The sequence below is a fragment of the Oreochromis aureus genome, linkage group 15 (genome assembly GCF_013358895.1).
Source record: "Oreochromis aureus strain Israel breed Guangdong linkage group 15, ZZ_aureus, whole genome shotgun sequence".
Lineage (NCBI taxonomy): Eukaryota > Metazoa > Chordata > Actinopteri > Cichliformes > Cichlidae > Oreochromis > Oreochromis aureus.
Window position 1 is genome coordinate 38573926 of NC_052956.1, and position 21241 is coordinate 38595166.

General features: G+C 40.5%; 2 protein-coding genes across 2 annotated transcripts; one reads left to right on the forward strand and one right to left on the reverse strand.

The window, feature by feature from the left end:
• Positions 1-35: 35 nt before the first annotated feature.
• Positions 36-8038, reverse strand: ctbs (chitobiase, di-N-acetyl-). The gene is made up of 7 exons (XM_031756221.2): positions 7847-8038; positions 5344-5482; positions 4245-4453; positions 3785-3956; positions 2054-2151; positions 1068-1229; positions 36-536 (listed from the first exon to the last, which is right to left on the reverse strand). Exons 1-7 carry the CDS (start codon positions 7958-7960, stop codon positions 348-350), a joined length of 1083 nt encoding a protein of 360 aa, XP_031612081.1. The 5' UTR covers positions 7961-8038; the 3' UTR covers positions 36-347.
• A 3309-nt stretch (positions 8039-11347) lies between these two features.
• Positions 11348-20418, forward strand: LOC116333042 (vitellogenin-2). The gene is made up of 34 exons (XM_031756170.2): positions 11348-11456; positions 11789-11809; positions 11917-12068; positions 12165-12416; positions 12517-12678; positions 12768-12916; positions 13004-13154; positions 13243-13400; positions 13479-13644; positions 13724-13849; positions 13935-14153; positions 14262-14479; positions 14574-14671; positions 14759-14883; positions 15012-15116; positions 15226-15345; positions 15433-15616; positions 15714-15807; positions 15901-16086; positions 16186-16336; positions 16418-16634; positions 16741-17468; positions 17558-17602; positions 17681-17749; positions 17841-18047; positions 18131-18273; positions 18460-18598; positions 18702-18831; positions 18948-19131; positions 19221-19315; positions 19409-19503; positions 19629-19794; positions 19936-20097; positions 20194-20418. Exons 1-34 carry the CDS (start codon positions 11417-11419, stop codon positions 20301-20303), a joined length of 5367 nt encoding a protein of 1788 aa, XP_031612030.1. The 5' UTR covers positions 11348-11416; the 3' UTR covers positions 20304-20418.
• Positions 20419-21241: the final 823 nt, after the last annotated feature.

Sequence of the window (21241 nt, forward strand, 5' to 3'; positions counted from 1 at the left end):
GCTGAGATAACAAAATACCAGTGCTTACTCTGTAATTTCATTCAAAGATTATTAGAAACAAGTTTTATTTATTTAAAAAATTGCATAAATCTCAGTAAGCTCAGTGTAGGGACGTTTAAAGACTGGTTTTCCTTTTTAGAGTATCACAGTTATTTCGCTTAGCAAAGAGGAATGTAACCCAGTCAAAGGCAGCAGCAATAAAAGAAACAATTAACTCTCAAGTGCAAGTATGCCTCCCCGAGTCCAAAACACCCCCTTTACTGCTACAAAGGGAGGTGTTGACTTGGCAACAACCAGAAGCGGGCTCTGGGATGGTGGAAATTTCTGCAGCTTCGTCACGTGCACGGCTAGCATCCTAAAAGAGCGTTCCACATCATTGTTGTCTGTTGCCTGGCGACCGGATCATCACTGTAGTCCAAGATGTTGGCGTTCCACATGCCAATACCTCTCAGGTCCTTGGACATCACCGAATCCGCCTTTGGGCAAATACTCTGTGGGTCATCGTACCAAACTTGATGGATTTGTCCATTCTGGTCCTGAGGGGAAAGAAGCAACAACATAAATGTGATAATAGCGCCATCTTGTGGTCTGAAAAGATTTGTCCATCCACCCTGAGGGCAAATAGCAGAAATGTTTAGTTGTTTCAGAAGGCCAATTCCTTCTGTTTGGGAAGTGACACTGCTGTACTTTAAAAGTGTATCCAGATAAACGGCTCTTCCCTGAAATACAAACGCCACGCACGCATGAAGCTAGTCAAACCTAAACTTGGCAAAATACATAGAACACAAGCCTGAGGAGATGATCATATGGGTGGAAATGTTGGTTTGCATATAAATATTTAATTTAAATATTAACTGGAGCTAAACAGTGCACAGATCCTTTCTTGCACATATTGCCTTTTTGGTCCGAGACCTAAAACATTTCGCCTGGAAGCAAAAGAACAAAAACCCAAATATCTGATAAAATACAAATTTAATTTTGTAATTAATTGAACACCTAATCCATGCTTTTGTATACTTCAAGAAGAAAAACAATTTATCCTTAAAATATGAAAGAAAATTGAGCACCTTGTAATTGAAGTAGGGAGCCTGCTGCTCGTCGTCCCAGAGCCTGCCTGACATCGAGCTGTTGACCTGCTTCATGAGCCACTTGTAAGGTTTCTGTTTTCCAGCAGCATCGCTGCAAGGAACTCCACGGAAAGGCACTTTCTCTATAGAGCACACTCCCTCCTGGTGTGAGAAAAGAAATGACGGTGTGTTATAATAACAGGCATATCACATATGGCCCACACTGGGCAAGGTTAGTAATGCTATCGGCTAATAACCTATAAAAATGTCATTATCCGGCTTTTGTTCAGCTGAATGAACAAACATCGTGTCTCCATACGAGGATACACCTTTTTTTTAAACTTTCTGTTCAAAGGTGATTCCTAGTTTCTGTACTCATCAGTTTCAAATAATCTCAATAAATATCTAGAAGAAACTCAATATGCATCGCAAATAAGAGCTTAAGGCTCAGGAGAAAAATATGGTGCAGTTTTTTTGTTGTTGTTTGTTTTTTTCATAATATATAAAAATGCTGCTGTGACGGGGAGTCTGTGTCCAGCACCATCTGTCTGACACAAACAAAACCACACTTTACATTTTTAGTAATACTTTGAGCTGATGAGGTTTTCCAGTAACAGCACAGCCTGTGCAGGATTGGAAGAACAAGAAGAGATCATCATCAGAGCATCCTGATACAGAAGTGTGACATCCAGTTAAATTATGGACTAAATGAATGACAGTCTGAGACAAAGTAAAATAAATAATAGAATTTAAAGGATCGTGAGTGTGTTTATCAAGTTGCTGTGACATTTTATATACAAAAGCACCAACATTATAGTGGCAAACAGAAGTCAGAGGACTGCCACAGTCCAGTGGGCAGCACGGATGTCTAAAGCAGATCCACGCAGAAGATGTTTCGATATTTCAGAAGAGAAATCGCTAGTCTTCAAAAACCTTGGACAACAAACTAATCCTCACTTTTATTTCTTTAATGAGCAATCTCTTACCTGGGAAAAGTTAAGGCATGGATAGTCATAGCCGTACCATGGCACTCCCATCACTATCTTCTTTGGACTGATCTTCAGATTCAAATACTGGTCATAAGCTACAAAGAAAGACACCAAGTATTTCACATCATTGTCTTAAGTAGATTTACAACAACATGACTTTCTCCTGGGGTCCGTTCTTCGTACCTCGCTAAGTAAGTTAGCCGGATTTGATTGTTGACGATGTCACGTGATCTTGGATCGTTCGGTTCTCCGAAGCTCATCCGGGACTTGCTGCCATAGCAACAGATCCGTAAGCGTAAACCTGCTCGGGAGCAGGCTTACTTTATGTAAACAGGATTAGATCGCGGCCACTCAGGTATGTCCGCTTCATTTACACGAAAGCAACAGCGATATTTCGCCACTGTTTTTCCATAAATAAATATTATCAATGTAACTAAAGATAATGCAGCATTTGATTCTTTTATTGATTTCATACAGATACATACAGGTCATTTCCTAAAAAAAGGGAAATGTACTAGTAATCATTCTATTACATGTATTTGATTATTTCAGATGTAATTCATATTTTAGAGTAGTAATAGTAAAACACTTCGTGTAATCAAGATGACAGACCACGGCTATAAAAGCGAAGGTGGATTTGGGAAGTCTGTCGCAGCCATGTCCTGTCCGTTTGTACGCGAGCAAGGAAGGTGCAAGATTGATAAGGAGAGTTTACAGAATTCAGCGGATATTGCGGGATAGACGGGATTCTTTAGCTCAGCGCGACGGTGTGCTCATAGAGAGATATCGATTTTCCCATGAGGGTATTATTTACTTAACACTCTCTCTCTCTCTCTCTCTCTCTCTCTCTCTCTATCTATATCTATATCTATCTATCTATCTATCTATCTATCTATCTATATCTATCTATCTATCTATATATATATATATATATATATATATATACTGTATATCTCCCAACTTACTGTGCATGCTTCAGTCACCCCTTGCATGGGAACAGGTAAAAGTGATGGAGTGTTATGTAAAACTACACACAAAAAACCCACAATGTCAATAAATGTCACAGTACAAAAAAGCCGGGGTGTGACGAGGGGTGCAGGACCACCACCTGTCTTTATTTGCTCAGCCCTTTTCTTGGTTGCTGTTATAAACAAACAGATTATTTCAGGGTCTCTTTTCAAGAGACTAAAAGCAATATAAGTGATAACTATTACCATTCTGTAGAATATTCTTATATTTCACTTTTACTTGTCCCCATGTTCTAGTGGGTCCTGTTGTGGCTCTAATGTGAAAGAGGATATAATGGAATATAATATAATAAATTACTTACGAGTTTAATTTGTCAGCAACTTTCTGCCAGCCCTCTCTCCTTGCTTTTGCAGCCTTTGCAGTGTTCCCTTGCATTTTAATTAAACTCTGAAACTCCTGATATCCCTCAATCAAGAGTTCTTGCTCTGCTGCCGTAAAATACTGAGTAGCGCTCCGCCGACATTTTCGCCGACCAATCAAAGGGTTGCCGATCAATGTTTCTACTATTGATGCGTAGCCCCTTTTAAGCCACCCAGTGATCTCGCATTACTTCATCCAGCTATACTAATCGTCAACAACAGGTGTGTTCGGAGAACCGGATTAGCGAGCTCAAAGTTGGCGCGATGATTTGATCTTGGATGTAGTAAGCGAGGTACGAAGAACGGACCCCTGTTCTACTATAAAAACCAGACCACAAACCATCGAGTGTCTGACGGAGAGGAGCGTTTGCCATTGCAATGCAGTCGCCGGTGATCTGGCTCTGCTCGTCGTAGGACATCACAAACAGCAAGTCGCAGGATTCGGCAATAGTTACATAATCATAGCAGCGCTTATCAATGCATTTTGGTGACCAAGCAACATCAAATGACACCTGAGAAATCAGGAAAAGGTAAACATCAATGGGATGATGATTTTAAAATCACTCAGAAAGTGCTCATAGGACTTCATTCATTTACCCAGTCTTGCCAAAAGACTTTTTATCTGATTTAGTGCTCAGCTCAGATAAAATAATTATTGTGGGTGATTTGTTTGTAACGATATAGAAAAATAAGCATGTCTCGTGAAGACTGGTGAAGTTGGGTTTAGTATGGATTTCAAACTGAGAGACTGGCCTTGGAAAATAACCGTTGTCTCCGAGTGCACAGTCATTCCACTTTACCTGAGAACCTGGGATCTCCCTGTGAAACATCTCAGTGGTCTCTTTGACCAGAGATGTTAAGGCATAGTACTCTGATGAGCCCTCTTCCACAGCTTGTTCAATGTCTATGTTAATCCCATCCATAAACTGACTCTTGGCCAACATGACCTTGTCTGTTATCCACGCAGTTCTGTTGTCCTGGTCCACAATGTAGGAGAGGGGGACGTCACCTTTACCCAATAACACAAAAAGACAGACAAACGTACAAAAATGAGAAGAAGAACCACATACAGTACCGTGCACAAGTATTGAGCCACCCCTGGTTTCTTTATATCCAGACTTTCTTGCAATTTATATAAGTGGTCTTGAGCAACAGTCTTTCTTTGGACACTGGCTGATTATTCACTCATTTTCAGTCCAGTCCTTGAACCTGATCGTTTTCACAGGAATGTTTCTTTGTTCTTTGTTTAGACGCTGACCTATGAATCATTCAGGCATTAAAAAAGCAGCTAATTCAAGGGATGAACCAGGGTTGTGTCTGCACATAACAGTTTGTCAGAGAAAAACACACATTTTAAATATTATCTTTAGGCACTTTGTTACCAATCTACCAATCTGCTACAAAGACACACAAATTGTTCTACGTTCTTTATCTACAACTATGAATCCAAATTTGAAATTTGTAGTTTGCTTCAAATCATCACCGGTATGTACAGGAGGAGGCCAGGAGAGAGGTAGAGCAGTGATTGTTGACAGAAAGAAATCTTGTTTAAGAAAGTTCAGGTTTTGCTGAGAAATAAAGGTGATAATACGGAATATTGATTTTCAAGCGTGTTAGATTTTTAAAAATCTAACACGCTTGAAATCTTTCCTTGTGTATTGTGATTCCATGTATGTTTGCATATGCTTCAATAAATTTCCTCTTAAAATAAAAAGTAGTGAGGGGTGCTGCTGTGAACTTAACAGTCACAGGATTCATATCAATAGACGTAAATGGAAAAATGAAATATGGAAATATCACAACATCAGTGGAAGTATTGAGAGATATTTGGTTACATGTAGGTAAACTCCAGTAACCCGTCGCTGTCAGCTCTTAGCATAATAAAGAAAGTTATCTTACCTTTGAGGACGACCCGTGCACCTTTGGAGTGAGCGTAACACATGAGCTCAGCATCATATTTTCCAAACACTGCCACTGTTGTTACCATGCTCCAGTTGTAGGATTTCCATGTCTTTCCACCCACGTCAAATATAAACACCTGAAAACAGTGACGACACACACACACACACACACACACACACACACACACACACACACACACAGACATAATTAAAAACACATACAGTGGCATAATAGCAAAGCTAATGATGAGGATTTACTGAAAGTACGCTCAGGTCAGAACTGTTAAGTACTATATGTGTAAAGCCACATCTGGTATACCTACTGAACAGCTGTCTAAAAAAAAAATCAGAAACTGAAGATTAAAGTGGGATTTAGTGATTATCTGAGAGTTATGTAGTCGAGTTTATAATTTTATAACCTTATGATGGTGTTCATTCTTGGTCAGGGATACCCTGAAAACCAGATTTTAACTTCTGGAGACTTCCTGGTTAAATAGGTAAATGTAGACAAATACCATCCTCGTTCTTCTGCACTAGTTCTGTATTATTGATGTCAAATAAACTGTTATTGAAACTATTTGCCCGAATGCAGGATTTTGTTGATTTTTGGTCAACAAAATCCTGCATTCAGCAGAGCAAGCATAAATACGTGTTTATAGAAAGCACTTCACTATTTCACAGGGGAACTTTATGAAGTTGAATATATTTAGCTTTAACAGAAAAGCCCCTGGTGTTCCAACAGGGCTTTGATGTGCCTTGTAAATGGGAACTGAAAATACTGTCATGCGTTTAGAGTATTATCCCAACAGGAGCGACCTCCAGGCTGGTATGGACACATTCTTATCAGCACTGAAGAAACAGAAGAGCTAAAAAGTTCTATTTATATGTTTTATGGCATAAAACAACAACAACAAAATAAAGTGTTGGTGGGATTGTTTTTTTTTTTTTTACCCTTACTGGGGAATACTGAAGTTTCCTCAAGCTCCTAAGTAGAAAAAAATTCTGGGGGTGTTTTCTTAATTTTTAATGGCCTGTGGTTAATAGATGCAGCATTAACCACAAGCATAAAATTAAATTAAATTAAATTAAACTAAATGAACAGACTATGTTACCCAGATTTTTTATAAACTCAGCACAAACAGTAAGGAAATTAGTGTTTGGTCGATAGCAGAATAAGCTGTTTGGTATTGGTGGAGTTTTTCATGGGCACAACCCACAAATGCACAAAATTCCCTTACAAATGTGGCACCATCTATGGGGAAATAACCCTGCTTTTCATTGGTATTAGATTTATTGCCAAGAAGTACTGTTACTACAAAGAAGTAATAAACCAAACACAAACTTCAAAGGGCCACATATTCACCGTGTTCTCCTCAGAGCGCGTAACGAGAACAGTGTGTGATGACATGGGGCAGGACTGCGATTATCTGGAAACCAATACGAGGTTCAGTGTGTGTGCGGACTAATGAGCTGGTCCCTGGACACACATACAGGGCTGGGAGCTCGTCTAACTGGAAAGCAGCCCTGTTAGTTTCACCTGAGGATGGTCTATGAGAGATATTGTCAAACAGCTGAATCAGTGGGTATCTTTATAACATGCTGCAAAGCGGATGTTCTTTAGGCCAGAGGGCCCCAAAATGGGGAACTTATTCAAATATAACACTGCCTGCATGAACAAACAGGAGTAGCAGCATCAGTTTGAAACCAGAAAGCTGTAGGCAATCAATTTAACCCTCTTTTTTTCCTTAAAAAAAAGACCTGATGTTTTTGTCTATACAATATCTGCAGCGGGATTGTCAAACTCAGTTTACATCACGGGCCACATAACTGAAGTGGGCTGAACCAGGGTAAAGTGTAAAGAATTTTAACTACACATTTAAATGTCACTGAAAAAGCTCACTCCCACACCTAATGGGCCCACTATGTTTCTATAGTACATCTGTGGTTTGATTGTTATTGTTTTCCTGTTACTTAATCGCTCTGGTGTAGTATGAATTACAATCTCTAACTGGTAGGAAAAACTGTCAAACTTATTTTAAAAATACAGTAAAAAGCTGTATTTAACCTTTGCCCTTCTTCACATTTTCCAAAGCCATCCTGCAGCCGGACTGAAGTCTTTGCCGGGCCGAATCTGGGCCACGAGCCTGATAGTTTTTCACCTTTAATCGACACTAAAGAGGACTGGTAGCTACTGAGTCACACCTCCATCATAAGACCAACTTTTATTATTACAGTGGCGAGCAGCACTTGTGTGATAAAGCGACAACACCAAGCAGCAACCTTAGCTCATTGCAGTTGTTGCCATTAGTAATAAGAGAAAATCCTCAGCGTGATTTCACCTGTTTCCGAGGAGCTTTTACACCAACAGCACCAACACTCACGTGATTTACGCCACCACACAGTTTGCAATGTGTCTGAGATATCTCTGAGCGGAGGGTTCAAAGGTTTTTTGATTTTTTCGGCCAAGTTTTAGCAGCAACAGGTTGGTCAACTAAGTTTACCTCGAAGTCTTTCTCCTCGCGGATCTGCTGGCAGAGCTCCGGTCTCTCACACGGACACACGCTGGACCTACAGGCGGCCAGGAGCGAGCACAAAATCACAAGAAAGCTCAACATTTTTAGCAGAAAGAGGAAATTTTAGCGCAGGGTGAACCCGTGCGACTGTGAGCTGCCCTACGGCGTGCGAGATGGGACAAACTTCTACTGTCGTTTATCCGCACAGCTTCAAAAACAAAGTAATCCAACTCACTAGAAAAAAAATGAAATAGATATATTTCAATATTACAGAAAAAGTGAGCCAGGCTGCCAACAGAGGTCAAAGTAAACCAGGTGTAAATATTTACAGATTTGAGTTCAGGGGCAGAACAGAACTCTAAATGATGAACTCTGATCTAACCTTCCCAATTATGATAATGGGTCAATCTGACCCATTATCACCCTCTGTGCCTTTGATCAGTTACACAAATGTGTCTTTGTCGCTGCATCAAGTGCTATTCTGTTCACTGTCCACGCTTTACTGAGCGGCCTTGGTTTCCTTTAGCTCTCGGCTGTCACGACTTCATGACCTTCAACAAAATCTGAGAAATAAATAACTGAAATAGATGCTTCCCACAGGATCATCATAGAGTACTGCATGAATACTTTTAAAAGAAACTCTTGAAGGCTTTGACATTTAATGTGAGCCTTCTCTTTTTATGTACAGGCTTTTACGGTAACTTAATACAGGTATTTTGAGTATTGTGCTTCCTTTGGGCAATTTTATTAACAAAACAAAACACTATATACAGTATTTCAATTGAGATGGATCCCAGTTATAGTTATCTGTGAAGCCAGATTACAACAACCATGTGTTTTAACCAAAAGTATACATGTCCTAAAGACACAAAAGTCTGAATGGTTGTAACTGGTATTTAGCTGTGCTCCAGTGCTATTGTGACACATCTTTGAGGTCATTTTTTTAAAATTGAGATTTATTCTCGATGCATGTAAAACAAGTTTTTAGGACTGTCTTCATTTATGTGTGCAGAATTGTCAAATAATAGCAGTATCGTAACTCTTTATTATTAGTGTTTCCTTAAAAGTCCCTTAAAAAGTTGATCCAGGGCACTGCATCGCGAGCACTCCCTTCCTGCTTTAAAGATGAGGCTTAAAAGAATCGCTTTTCACAAAACTCAGCACATGTGAACTAAAATCATCTGTTATTTATGTTTCTCTCCTTCATTCTTGGTGTATTTACACATCACTGAATTATCATGAACAACAGAAAAGAAGAATTTAAGGATTTTGAAGGTAATTTAACTGGTCAAAATGAGGAGAAGACCTTTACTGTAACAAAGAGAGGAGAAAAGAAGCATCCAGCAGCTAGGGGAGCAAAAATCAGCATGTGATGACCCGCACACCATCTGCCAATCAGGCCGTCACAGGAGAGCCAGCAGATGTCAGGAGTCCAATGAAATCCCTCTGTGTGTACATGAGGGTGAGGAGGAGGTGTTTGCTCCCAGTGTCACACTCTGCATGTTGTTTCCAGCAATCAATACGCTGTGTCCAGTTTTTAGTGCATCTCAATGAACAACTGTCTGACATTTTGGCAAAAGCTAACCTGCTAAAAATGTTGGGCACCAGATGAAACGATGATGGTGCATGTTCCTATAATAATGTGGCATTACGTGAACACCACAAAGTGTGGTGTTTGTTCAAACACCTCACTTTGTGTTTGAACATTTCCAAAATGTGCAGCTTTTGTTTTGCTTGGCCAAAACACTGAATATCTCTAAAAACAAAAAATAATACTAATAAATTAGCCTAACTGAGGTTTTGTTCTACCTGATTGTAATTATTGAAAATATAAAAATGAGCTGGTGAAATAATTTTGTCAAATAATTTTGGAATTCATTTTTCTTTGGCAGACATTCAGATCTAATTACAGTTTCATTCAGCATTGCTGAGCATCGTTATTTATTCATTTATTCTTTATACTTGTATTTTCTCAACAGTATAAATAACCCCGTAACACTTGGATTGATAATTTTGCACACAGTTTGCTCACACAAACGCACACAATTAATTATTAAGTTAAATACAATCAGAGGTGTTGGGGTGGGGGATACCAGATTATTGGAACATGTGAATTGCTTGTAGAACTTGATTTAAAATACTATAAACTTATTGTGTGTACCTGAAATTAGCCTGTGTGTGATAATGGCTGGGAAACGTGACCTCGTCCACATTCACTGATAGAGACAAATGAAAGAGGTACCAACAAACAGGACAGGGCTCGTTTACACCGGCTGGTATCAGCCTCAGGACTCACACTGAGGATGATAAGGAATGTGATGTAGAAGAATAGGTGTGGGGATTTCATTGTCACAATTTGTGTCTGATGCTTGTAGACATGAGCCTTTTCCTTTTCCCCATTGTTAATAAATATAGTGGTACATAAAGAAAATCTGAATTAAATATTCCTTGTTTTGTATTATCTGCAAAATAACTGTGCAATTCACAAAATCATGAAGTGTGAATGTGTTTCAATGAAACAATTTACATCTAGATGAGAAAACATAGATCAGTTAATAAGTAGTTACAAAATGCCATGGATACATGTGGATAAGTAGTGACTCAGTGAGTCCAGACCAGTCACCTGTTGTGGTCTGAATGTTTTTTAAATTTTTTGTTAGTAGATTTAAATTGAGGGTTTTTAATTAGTTTTATTGCTTTTTGTTTCTTTTATGTATATTATTAACCTCTGAAAATGTGTGCATGAGGTTTTATATCTGTTGATGCCTTATAAGCTGTTCCTGGCGTCCAAATCAACCCCAAGAAAAAACAGAACTCATAATTTCGATATAAAATTTAATATTACACATTTGATTTTTATTAAATTAGATAATTTCTTTTATGATTCTTAAAAAAACTGTGACAGTGGTTGTTAAGTCAACATGTGTTGGCTTATTGACTTTTGAAAGGTGCTCTTGGTCATGGCCAGTCGCAGGAGCAAGATGACATGACTGTGAAAAAGTCCCCTGCCAGGGCACACTGACATTTCACTGAATTGCTAAGTGGAAACTAATCATATCAGCGTGAGATAATTATTTCACTTTTGTCCAATAATTGTTCTTTAAAGCATCTCACCAAAAAATCAATGGTTTGAGTTAAATCGCTTATTGAAAACAGTGGACACATAACACTGCTTCTACAGCTGAAATATTGGTATGTTAATATTTCTATTCATTCATAAATTAAAATAACTATGAAAATAGCAAAATGCTTAAGATTAGAAAACTGATTGTGTTGAAAATGCGTGAAGTCCTAATGAAGAAAAACATATTCTTGTAATTGGGACATTGGGAAATCTCTGGAAATTTGTGAAAGGCAAGAGCCAGGTCAATACAACTTGTCACATCTGTGATGTTTTCTATTAGTTTATTTACTTTGTCAATCTGGGCAATCAGGGCATGGTAACATCAACACCAAAGACAGCCGCCATTTAGTTAATGATACATTTGATGGGCAACGTCAGCAAAAAATCTGCTTAAAAAGGACGCCTCTGCCTGCAGATCCTCACATCCACCAGCCATGAGGGTGCTTGTACTAGCTCTTGCTGTGGCTCTCGCAGGTGAGTAGGAATTATTTACAACTACATGTTCTTAAATGTAACTTAAAATTCATCTTCTGACAAAAACCAGCCTTTTTAAAGAATTAGATAACAACTAAGAATAAGAATTTCAATAGACTTGCAGCTGAGAAGAATTGTTACTGCCTGTGCTAGCAGTTTAATGCTGCCAGAATATAACAATGCTAATTGCCAAATGTCTTTCCAGTTAAGCACATTCTGGCAAAATAGCATGAATTTTATATAATTTAATATCACTATCCCTTTACAAATTCGCTTCCCTATTTCTTGTCACTTGTGACACCAAATTAACATTTATTCTTCTCATGTTACAGTGGGGGACCAGTCCAACTTGGGTATGTTGTTGTCCTGTTACATTAAACAGAAAAGGCACTGTCAGTTAATAGAGAAAGCTTCTCCCTCACCTTAGAAATGCACTTTGTTTCTTTGTCTTTTATCACAGCCCCAGGATTCGCCTCTGTTAAGACCTACATGTACAAATATGAAGCGGTTCTTATGGGCGGCCTGCCTGAAGAGGGCCTGGCTCGAGCTGGGGTTAAAATCCGGGGCAAAGTTTTGATCAGTGCAACAAGTGCCAACGACTACATTCTGAAGGTACAGATCACGAGGCAGAATTAAAATGAAACATTATTGAAACCGACAACTTGAAACATAGCTTGTTTCTCTCTCTTTCTCCGATACTTTTTGCAGCTTGTAGACCCTCAGTTGCTGGAGTACAGTGGCATCTGGCCCAAAGATCCTTTCCATCCAGCCACCAAGCTCACCACAGCCCTGGCTACTCAGCTCTCGACACCGATCAAGTTTGAGTATACAAACGGCGTTGTCGGGAGACTGGCTGCACCTCCTGGGGTCTCCACAACAGTGCTGAATATCTACAGGGGAATCATCAACCTCCTGCAGCTGAATGTAAAGAAGACACAGAACGTCTACGAGATGCAAGAGGTACAAAAAAACTCGCTTTCACCAGGTCCTTCATACAAAATGCTTGAACACTGACAGAAAATAACAACAATCTATATTTTGATTGTATTTTGTGATCTAGTCTGGAGCTCATGGTGTGTGCAAGACCAACTATGTGATCAGGGAGGACGCGAGAGCCGAACGCATTCATCTGACCAAGACCAAGGACCTGAACCACTGCCAGGAGAAAATCATGAAGGCCATCGGCTTGGAACACGTAGAGAAATGCCATGACTGTGAAGCTGTAAGAGCATTTTCTAGTTGTTTCATAATCTCTCTTATAGAAGTCTTCATGCTGGCAGTTTAAAGATCGTGTTGGTTTTATCATTGCAGAGAGGAAAGAGCCTGAAGGGAACTGCTTCCTATAACTACATCATGAAGCCAGCACCCAGTGGTTCTCTGATTATGGAGGCTGTCGCTAGAGAGGTCATCGAATTCTCACCTTTCAACATTTTGAATGGCGCTGCTCAGATGGAGTCTAAGTATGTGGTTTAAACTAAAATAATATGTTTGATTACAGGCTTACAAGCATTGTGCCACATTGATTGAACGATTATCTCTGCTCACAGGCAAATTCTGACCTTCCTGGATATCGAGAACACCCCTGTGGATCATGCCAGATACACCTATGTTCACCGCGGATCCCTGCAGTATGAGCATGGCAGCGAGATTCTCCAGACACCCATCCATCTTCTGAGGGTCACCCATGCCGAGGCTCAGGTACTGCAGCATTTCCTTGCAGAAAGTCTTTTCTGAATTTACCCTGTAGCCACAAACCTCTACATCTGTATTGTTTGTTTCCTCACAGATTGTCAGCACTCTGAACCACCTGGTAGCCTCCAACGTGGCCAAGGTCCATGAAGATGCCCCTCTGAAGTTTGTTGAGCTCATCCAGGTGATGCGTGTGGCCAGATTTGAGACTATTGAGTCCCTCTGGGCTCAGTTTAAATCTAGACCTGATCACAGGTAAGTGCAGCTTTGATTCAGCAAAGGTCCACGAAACTAACATGACACGGATAATGGCATTGTGCTCCTCTTTCCCAGGTACTGGTTACTGAATGCTGTCCCCCACATTCGCACTCACGCTGCGCTTAAGTTCCTCATTGAGAAGCTCCTTGCTAATGAGTTAAGTGAGACTGAAGCTGCTATGGCTCTCTTGGAATGTCTGCACTCTGTGACAGCTGACCAGAAAACCATTGAACTTGTCAGAGTAAGTCTTTTTTTAAGCTTTCCTATATATTTGCAGTGACATGAAATCAGTTTTATATTGTGTCTTCACCACTTTTCAGAGCCTGGCTGAGAACCACAAAGTGAAACGTAACGCTGTGCTCAACGAGATTGTGATGCTGGGCTGGGGCACTGTAATTTCCAGGTTCTGTAAAGCGCAGCCATCTTGCTCATCTGATCTTGTGACAGTATGTATTATTTGAACATGTTTTATTCTGCTAAAGTTCAGTTTTGACATCAGTGACTTTAATGTTTTTTTACATTCTTGCACAGCCTGTACATAGACAAGTTGCAGAGGCTGTTGAAACTGGTGACATCGATCAGCTCACTGTCACGCTCAAATGCCTGGATAACGCTGGACATCCTGCTAGCCTTAAGACAATCATGAAGTTCCTGCCTGGCTTTGGCAGTGCTGCTGCCCGAGTCCCACTCAAAGTTCAGGTTGACGCTGTTCTAGCCCTGAGGAGAATTGCAAAGAGGGAACCCAAGATGGTGAGACTACATTTTCTGATTCCTACCATCAATAACAATAAATATACTTGAGACCTATTTTCTGTGCAGTGTTCAGTTGGGGCTATAGTAATCGGTCTTTCTCATTAGGTCCAGGAAATAGCTGCTCAGTTGCTCATGGAAAAGCATCTCCATGCAGAACTGCGTATGGTTGCTGCCATGGTGCTCTTTGAGACTAAACTCCCCGTGGGTCTAGCAGCTAGCATTTCCACAGCCTTGATCAAAGAAAAGAACCTGCAGGTCGTTAGCTTTGTCTACTCTTACATGAAGGCCATGGCCAAGACCACATCCCCTGACCACGTTTCTGTGTAAGAACCTAAATGATTATTATGTTTCTAAGATGCTTTATATCTATGCATGCTAGTCTATTGAATCTCAAATATCCCCTTGTTCTATTTTAAGTGCTGCAGCATGTAATGTTGCCTTGAGGTTCCTCAACCCCAAATTAGGCAGACTGAACTTCCGCTACAGCCGAGCCTTCCATGTGGATACCTATAACAGTAAGAAGATACCAGATAAATAACTTGCTGTTGCACACCTTAGATTTGTGCATGTGGTGTGATGATGTTTATCCATTTGCCTGCCAGATGCCTGGATGATGGGTGCTGCCGCCAGTGCCGTCTTAATTAACGACGCTGCAACCGTGTTACCAAGAATGATTATGGCCAAAGCCCGTACTTACATGGCCGGAGCTTATGTTGATGCTTTTGAGGTAAGACGTTTAAATGTTACGTAAGTAACTAAAACAGACACTCAGCAATACAATTCAATGACTTCGATATGTAAACAATACATTTTTCAGTATCTGCGCTCGAGTGCATTCAATAACGTACATTTCAGGTTGGAGTGAGGACTGAGGGAATCCAGGAGGCTCTTTTGAAAAGACGACATGAAAATTCTGAGAATGCAGACAGGATCACCAAGATTAAACAAGCCATGAGAGCTGTAAGTTGAACTACTCTGGCAGAGTGAAAATGGGATTCTGAGGCACATTTTCTTCATGAGAGCTGTTTTTTCTTTTACTTGTTTTTAACTTAATTTATTCCCATAATAGCTTTCTGAGTGGAGGGCTAATCCTTCGAGCCAGGCCCTGGCCTCTATGTATGTGAAGGTCTTCGGACAAGAAATTGCATTTGCCAACATTGACAAATCCAAGGTTGACCAGCTTATCCAGGTACAGTTTCTCCCACAGCCTCATATGGTTTCTTAGTAATGATGCATTATGTTAAGTTGAAACTAATAAGCAACTTTGTCTATACAGTTTGCCAGTGGACCTTTGAGAAACGTATTCAGAGATGCTGTGAATTCTGTGCTGTCTGGTTATGCAACACATTTTGCTAAACCAATGCTGCTCGGTGAGCTCCGTCTCATCCTTCCCACCACTGTTGGGTTGCCCATGGAGATCAGCCTCATTACATCCGCTGTGACTGCTGCATCTGTTGACGGTAAGTTTCATTCAGACAGTTTACAAGTTTACAGAAAGGAAAAAATATATGGATATTGATATGAAAAATATATTGTTTTCTTGTGTTCTTTTGCTAGTCCAAGCCACTGTGTCACCACCTCTGCCTGTCAACTACCGAGTTTCCCAGCTTCTGGAGTCCGATATCCAACTGAGGGCTACAGTTGCTCCAAGGTACACAACAGCTTGAGAAGCTTCTTCTCTGCATTTTATTGAATGAATTCAGAGATAACTCTTAATGAATGAATATTTTCTGTCTTTATGCAGTCTTGCCATGCAGACCTATGCATTCATGGGTGTGAACACCGCCTTAATCCAGGCTGCAGTGATGACAAAAGCCAAAGTTTACACAGCTGTTCCTGCACAGATAAAAGCAAGGATTGACATTGTTAAGGGCAACTTGAAGGTTGAGTTCCTGTCTCTCCAGGGCATTAACACAATTGCATCTGCACAGTATGTACATGCCTTGTCACTAATTGCCATGCATTTCAAAGATTTTTGGTCCTTTTCGGCATCTGTTTTTATTGGGTGGGGTTTTTTTCTCTCATACAGTGCGGAGACGGTTGCCATTGCAAGAAATGTGGAAGACCTCCCAGCCGCAAGAAGCACACCACTGATCTCATCTGAAACTGCATCACAACTTTCAAAGGCCTCTCTCAACTCAAAGATCTCCAGGATGGCATCCTCTGTGACTGGTGGCATGGTAAGTTTGGTTCACTCGCCTCCTATTTTCAACATTCAACTGTTTGAAATAAACATGGCGATCTCTGCTGTGGTTTTACAGTCTGCGTCATCTGAAATCATTCCTGCTGACCTGCCAAGTAAGATTGGGAGGAAAATGAAACTCCCTAAAACCTACAGGAAGAAAATCCGTGCTTCAAGCAGAATGCTAGGATTCAAGGCCTACGCTGAGATTGAATCTCACAATGCCGCCTACATCAGAGACTGCCCTCTCTACGCTCTGATCGGAAAGCATGCTGCTTCTGTTAGGATTGCTCCAGGCAAGTGCAAGTGGTGAACTTGAAGCTTTAACCTAACAAATTTGCAAAACATTGTGGAAAAGTCCTGTTTTTGTTTTTAATTATTATTCTTTAATTTATATTCCAGCTTCTGGACCAGTCATTGAGAAGATTGAAGTTGAGATTCAGGTCGGAGATAAAGCAGCAGAAAATATGATTAAAGCGATTGACATGAGCGAAGAGGAGGAAGCTCTTGAGGATAAGAATGTCCTCTTGAAAATCAAGAAAATACTGGCACCTGGTCTCAAGAACACCACATCATCTTCCTCCAGCTCCTCCAGCTCCTCTTCATCCAGCTCTAGCTCCAACAAGTCTTCTTCATCCAGTTCCCGCTCCAGCAGCTCCCAGTCATCCAGCTCTCGTTCCCATAGGTCTCGCTCCAGAAAGTCCCAGTCTAGCAGCTCTCAGTCAAGCCGCTCTCCCTCAAGCTCTTCCTCCTCTTCCTCCTCTTCATCATCCAGATCTTCTTCCAGGTCATCTTCCAGATCATCTTCCAGATCTTCTTCTAGGTCCTCCTCTCGCTCCAGAACTAAGATGGCTGACATTGTTGCTCCTATTATCACGACGTCCACCAGAGTGAGCAGTTCCTCCAGTCGATCAGCCTCTAACAGCTCCTCCAGCAGTGCTTCATACTTGCTCAGCTCATCTAAAAGAAGAAGCAGAAGCAGAAGCAGCAGCAGCAGTAGCAGCAGCAGCAGCAGCAGCAGCAGTAGCAGCAGCAGCAGCAGCAGCAGTAGCAAGAACAGCAAGCGCAGCAAGAGCAGCAACAGCAAGTCATCAAGCTCTAGGTCCTCTCGGCACAGTGCTCAGTCTAAGGTGAATCATCCTCTCTTCGCAGCATGTAGAAGTGTGTGGAATTTTATAGAATGTGGAGCACTTATTTTACAATTCTTTTCCTATTACAGCAACAACTGCTTGCCTTGAAGTTCAGAAAGAACCACGTCCACAGGGTAATTATTAGGCATCACATCAAAGCACATCATGTCTTCTGTTTAAGCAGGCTAAATGTGTGGTTTCCTTGTTTGCAGCATGCCATCTCCACACAGCGCGGCAGCAGTCACAGCAGTGCCCGCAGCTTCGATTCCATCTACAATAAGGTGATCAGTCAAATGAAGATATTTACGATGTTACGCATTAAACTGCGAATAAACATAATTATTAATATCAACCTCTGGTTTTCACTTTTAGGCCAAGTACCTCGCTAACACACTCACTCCTGCCATGTCCATTGCAATCCGTGCCGTGAGAGTCGACCACAAGGTCCAGGGATACCAGCTAGCAGCTTACCTGGACAAACAGACCAATAGACTGCAGTTGATTTTTGCCAGAGTCGCTGAGAAGGACAACTGGAGAATCTGTGCCGACATTGTGCAGCTGAGTTCGCACAAGCTGATGGTAAACATCATGAACTTATGAGGAAGTAACCAACTAATATTAGGTATGATGCTTAGGATTTAACTCACTGAAATTTATTTTAGGCCAAGACTGCCTGGGGTGCTGAATGCAAGCAATACTCCACCATGATTGTAGCTGAAACTGGTCTTTTGGGTCATGAGCCCGCAGCCCGCTTGAAGCTGACCTGGGACAAACTGCCAGGAAGCATAAAGCACTACGCAAAGAGGTAAACTTACGGACTTTTTCCGATTCATACATATAATCAGTGCTTTTATTAAAAAGCTTTTGCAGACATTTTGCAGATGGAAGTGCACAGGAATTATTTTCTTTTGACATCCTCTCGAAACTGTCATTTATACTGAAAACTGACAAAAGCTTTATAAAACACTCAGTAACCTTTATGCTTTTCTAGGGCGTTGAAATCCATTGTCCCTATTGCTCAAGAATATGGAGTAAACTACGCAAAGGCCAAGAATCCTCGTAATCAAATCAAACTGACTGTAGCTGTTGCTACTGAGACAAGCATGAATATTGTGCTGAACACACCAAAGGTACAGTTTTGTTGCCCCTTCTTCTGTATGCACTGAAAATGTTTGCATTGCACTTTGTCACTCAGAGTGTTTCTAACTACTTTCTGACTGTTTAATATTCCAGGCAATCGTTTACAAGCGTGGGGTGTGTCTACCTGTTGCTTTACCAATTGGAAACACTGCTGCCGAGCTGCAAGCGACCCGGGACAACTGGGCTGACAAGATGTCCTATTTGGTTACCAAAGCTAACGCAGGTAAAAATATTTTAATTAAACAAAAAACAACAACAACAACAACAAAAACAGGCTTCATGTTTCTGTGGTTGATCTTTCAGAGGCTAACATGTGATTTCCTTTTCGTTCCACTCCAGTTGAATGCTCCCTCATCAACAACACACTGACCACATTCAACAACAGGAAAGCTAGAGATGAGCTGCCACACTCGTGCTACCAGGTCTTGGCTCAGGATTGCACACCAGAACTCAAATTCATGGTTCTGCTGAAGAAAGACCAAATACAGGATCAGAACCAGATCAATGTTAAGATTTCAGACATGTAAGAGCAGCCAGGATTTATGTGGAAAAGAAATAATGGTCAGCCTGTGAGCCAAAAAATACTTATGTATTTGAACTGCTTCTCAACAGCGATGTGGACATGTATCGGAAGAACAACGCCATTGCGGTGATGGTTAACGGAGTTGAAATCCCTAACAGCAACCTGCCATACCTGCATCCATCAGGTTTTTGTTTTGTTTTGTTAATTTAACAAAAATATTGAACTGCCAGATTGTGCCATTTGAAACCATGCTTATATATATTTGCACTTACTTTAGGTAACATACATATAAGACAGTCAAATGAAGGCATTACTCTCAATGCACCCAGCCATGGTCTTCAGGAGGTCTTCCTTGGCTTCAACGAGCTGAGGGTAATACAATAAATGCTGATAATACATATATCTAATACGTATATTCATTATTTTCTGAGGCAATTTCCTATTTGTATACCTGTTTTAATCTACATTGTACTAATATCTGAACCTTTTTATTTCAGGTTAAAGTTGCAGACTGGATGAAAGGAAAGACTTGTGGTGCCTGTGGAACGGCAAGCGGAAATGTCGGAGACGAGTACCGCACACCCAGTGAACAGGTGACCAAGGATGCCATCAGCTACGCCCACTCCTGGGTTCTGTCTTCAAACACCTGCCGTGATCCCTCCGGTAAACCTTTGCAATATTTCCTTGACCTTTCTCTAAAAGAACATTAACAGCAATGCAAAATGTCCCAACACAAACAATGAATATTTTGCATCAAACAATGCACACATACAATACTTACCTTCACCTTCTACACTCTTCCAGAGTGTTCCATCAAGCAGGAATCTGTGAAGCTGGAGAAGCGGGTGATCTTTGAAGGTGTGGAGTCCAAATGCTACTCTGTTGAGCCCGTGCTGCAGTGCCTGCCCGGCTGTATCCCAGTGAGAACCACTACCGTCAACGTTGGCTTTCACTGCCTGCCCAGTGGTGAGTTGCAAGAAAGCCGAGCTTCTTTGGAAAACATTATCTCTGTTTTGGTATTACGTACAGTCTCCAATCACGTCTCCTTTTTCACTGTTGCAGACACAACTGTGGACCGTTCTGGTCTGAGCAGCTTCTTTGAGAAGAGCATCGACCTGAGGGATACTGCAGAAGCCCACCTGGCCTGTCGCTGCACTCCTCAGTGTGCTTAATCTCATTGCCTTCGGTCACATGACATTTTGTTTTCTGTTTTAGGCAGGTGTTGTTAATTAGCTTTGGCTCAACTTGTAAACTTAAATAAATTGGAAAAGCATGTGAAGCATGAAACTGTTGTGCTCATCTTTCATTATATTTCCTTATTCTTTATTATAATAAAACATAAATAAGATCAACTTAATTTGTCCCAAAAGTTAGTTACAGAAACCAAAATTTGAAAAAAATGCAACATGACAAACGTCAGTAAGGTCGAGTCTACTCAAAAGAAGCAAAACTAAATAGAAAGATTAAAGAAAAGTAAAATAAATAAAATAAATCTAAATCAAATGCAATAAAATGTTATATACAAAGCTTGATATAATACAGTAAGGAGCTCAAAATATTAAAATCTTAAGGAAATGCAATTATAAAAAAACAATAAAAATGTAAATAAAAGTGATTTTACAGAGTAAGATTAAACTAGATAAAAATGGATTACTAAAACAAATCTGCTCATCCTCTTCTTGTATGTACTTGTTGCACATTTTGCAGTAACATGAAATCTTTGTAAACACAGTAGTTTATTAAAATTGCATTTGTAATACAACCTAAGCAGTTTAGGAACATTTATCATGGTACAAGTGAAAGAGACCCTTTTACTGCACTCCTTGATTTGTAGAAGGTTGGCTTATTCGAATCCTTATAATGTTAACCACACGGGTCACATCTGCTGGGACAGGATGCTGCGGCTCGTCTCATCCTGCAATCTGGAAATGTTCACTTTTCCTTTTGCAGAACTGCACATTTACATTTGGCTCTTACATGCACACCAGTAAGAAAGGGCTGCTTTCAGCTTTAATTCAGAGGGTTTAACAAAAATCTTGCATCAGCTGTTTAGGAATTACAGCCAATTTTACAAATAGTTCACATCTTCAGTGGCTAAAAAGTAATGGGA

Bases quoted from the DNA above. Each gene is read 5' to 3' on its own strand.
- ctbs (XM_031756221.2), bottom strand. From the start codon at position 7,960: ATGTTGAGCTTTCTTGTGATTTTGTGCTCGCTCCTGGCCGCCTGTAGG. The intron at 5,483-7,846 runs GTAAACTTAGTT...CACTGTTTTCAG, and splicing joins GCGAGGAGAAAGACTTCGAG to GTGTTTATATTTGACGTGGG. The intron at 4,454-5,343 runs GTAAGATAACTT...TATTGGGTAAAG, and splicing joins TGCACGGGTCGTCCTCAAAG to GTGACGTCCCCCTCTCCTAC.
- LOC116333042 (XM_031756170.2), top strand. From the start codon at position 11,417: ATGAGGGTGCTTGTACTAGCTCTTGCTGTGGCTCTCGCAG. The intron at 11,457-11,788 runs GTGAGTAGGAAT...CTCATGTTACAG, and splicing joins TCTTGCTGTGGCTCTCGCAG to TGGGGGACCAGTCCAACTTG. The intron at 17,750-17,840 runs GTGATCAGTCAA...TTTCACTTTTAG, and splicing joins TCGATTCCATCTACAATAAG to GCCAAGTACCTCGCTAACAC.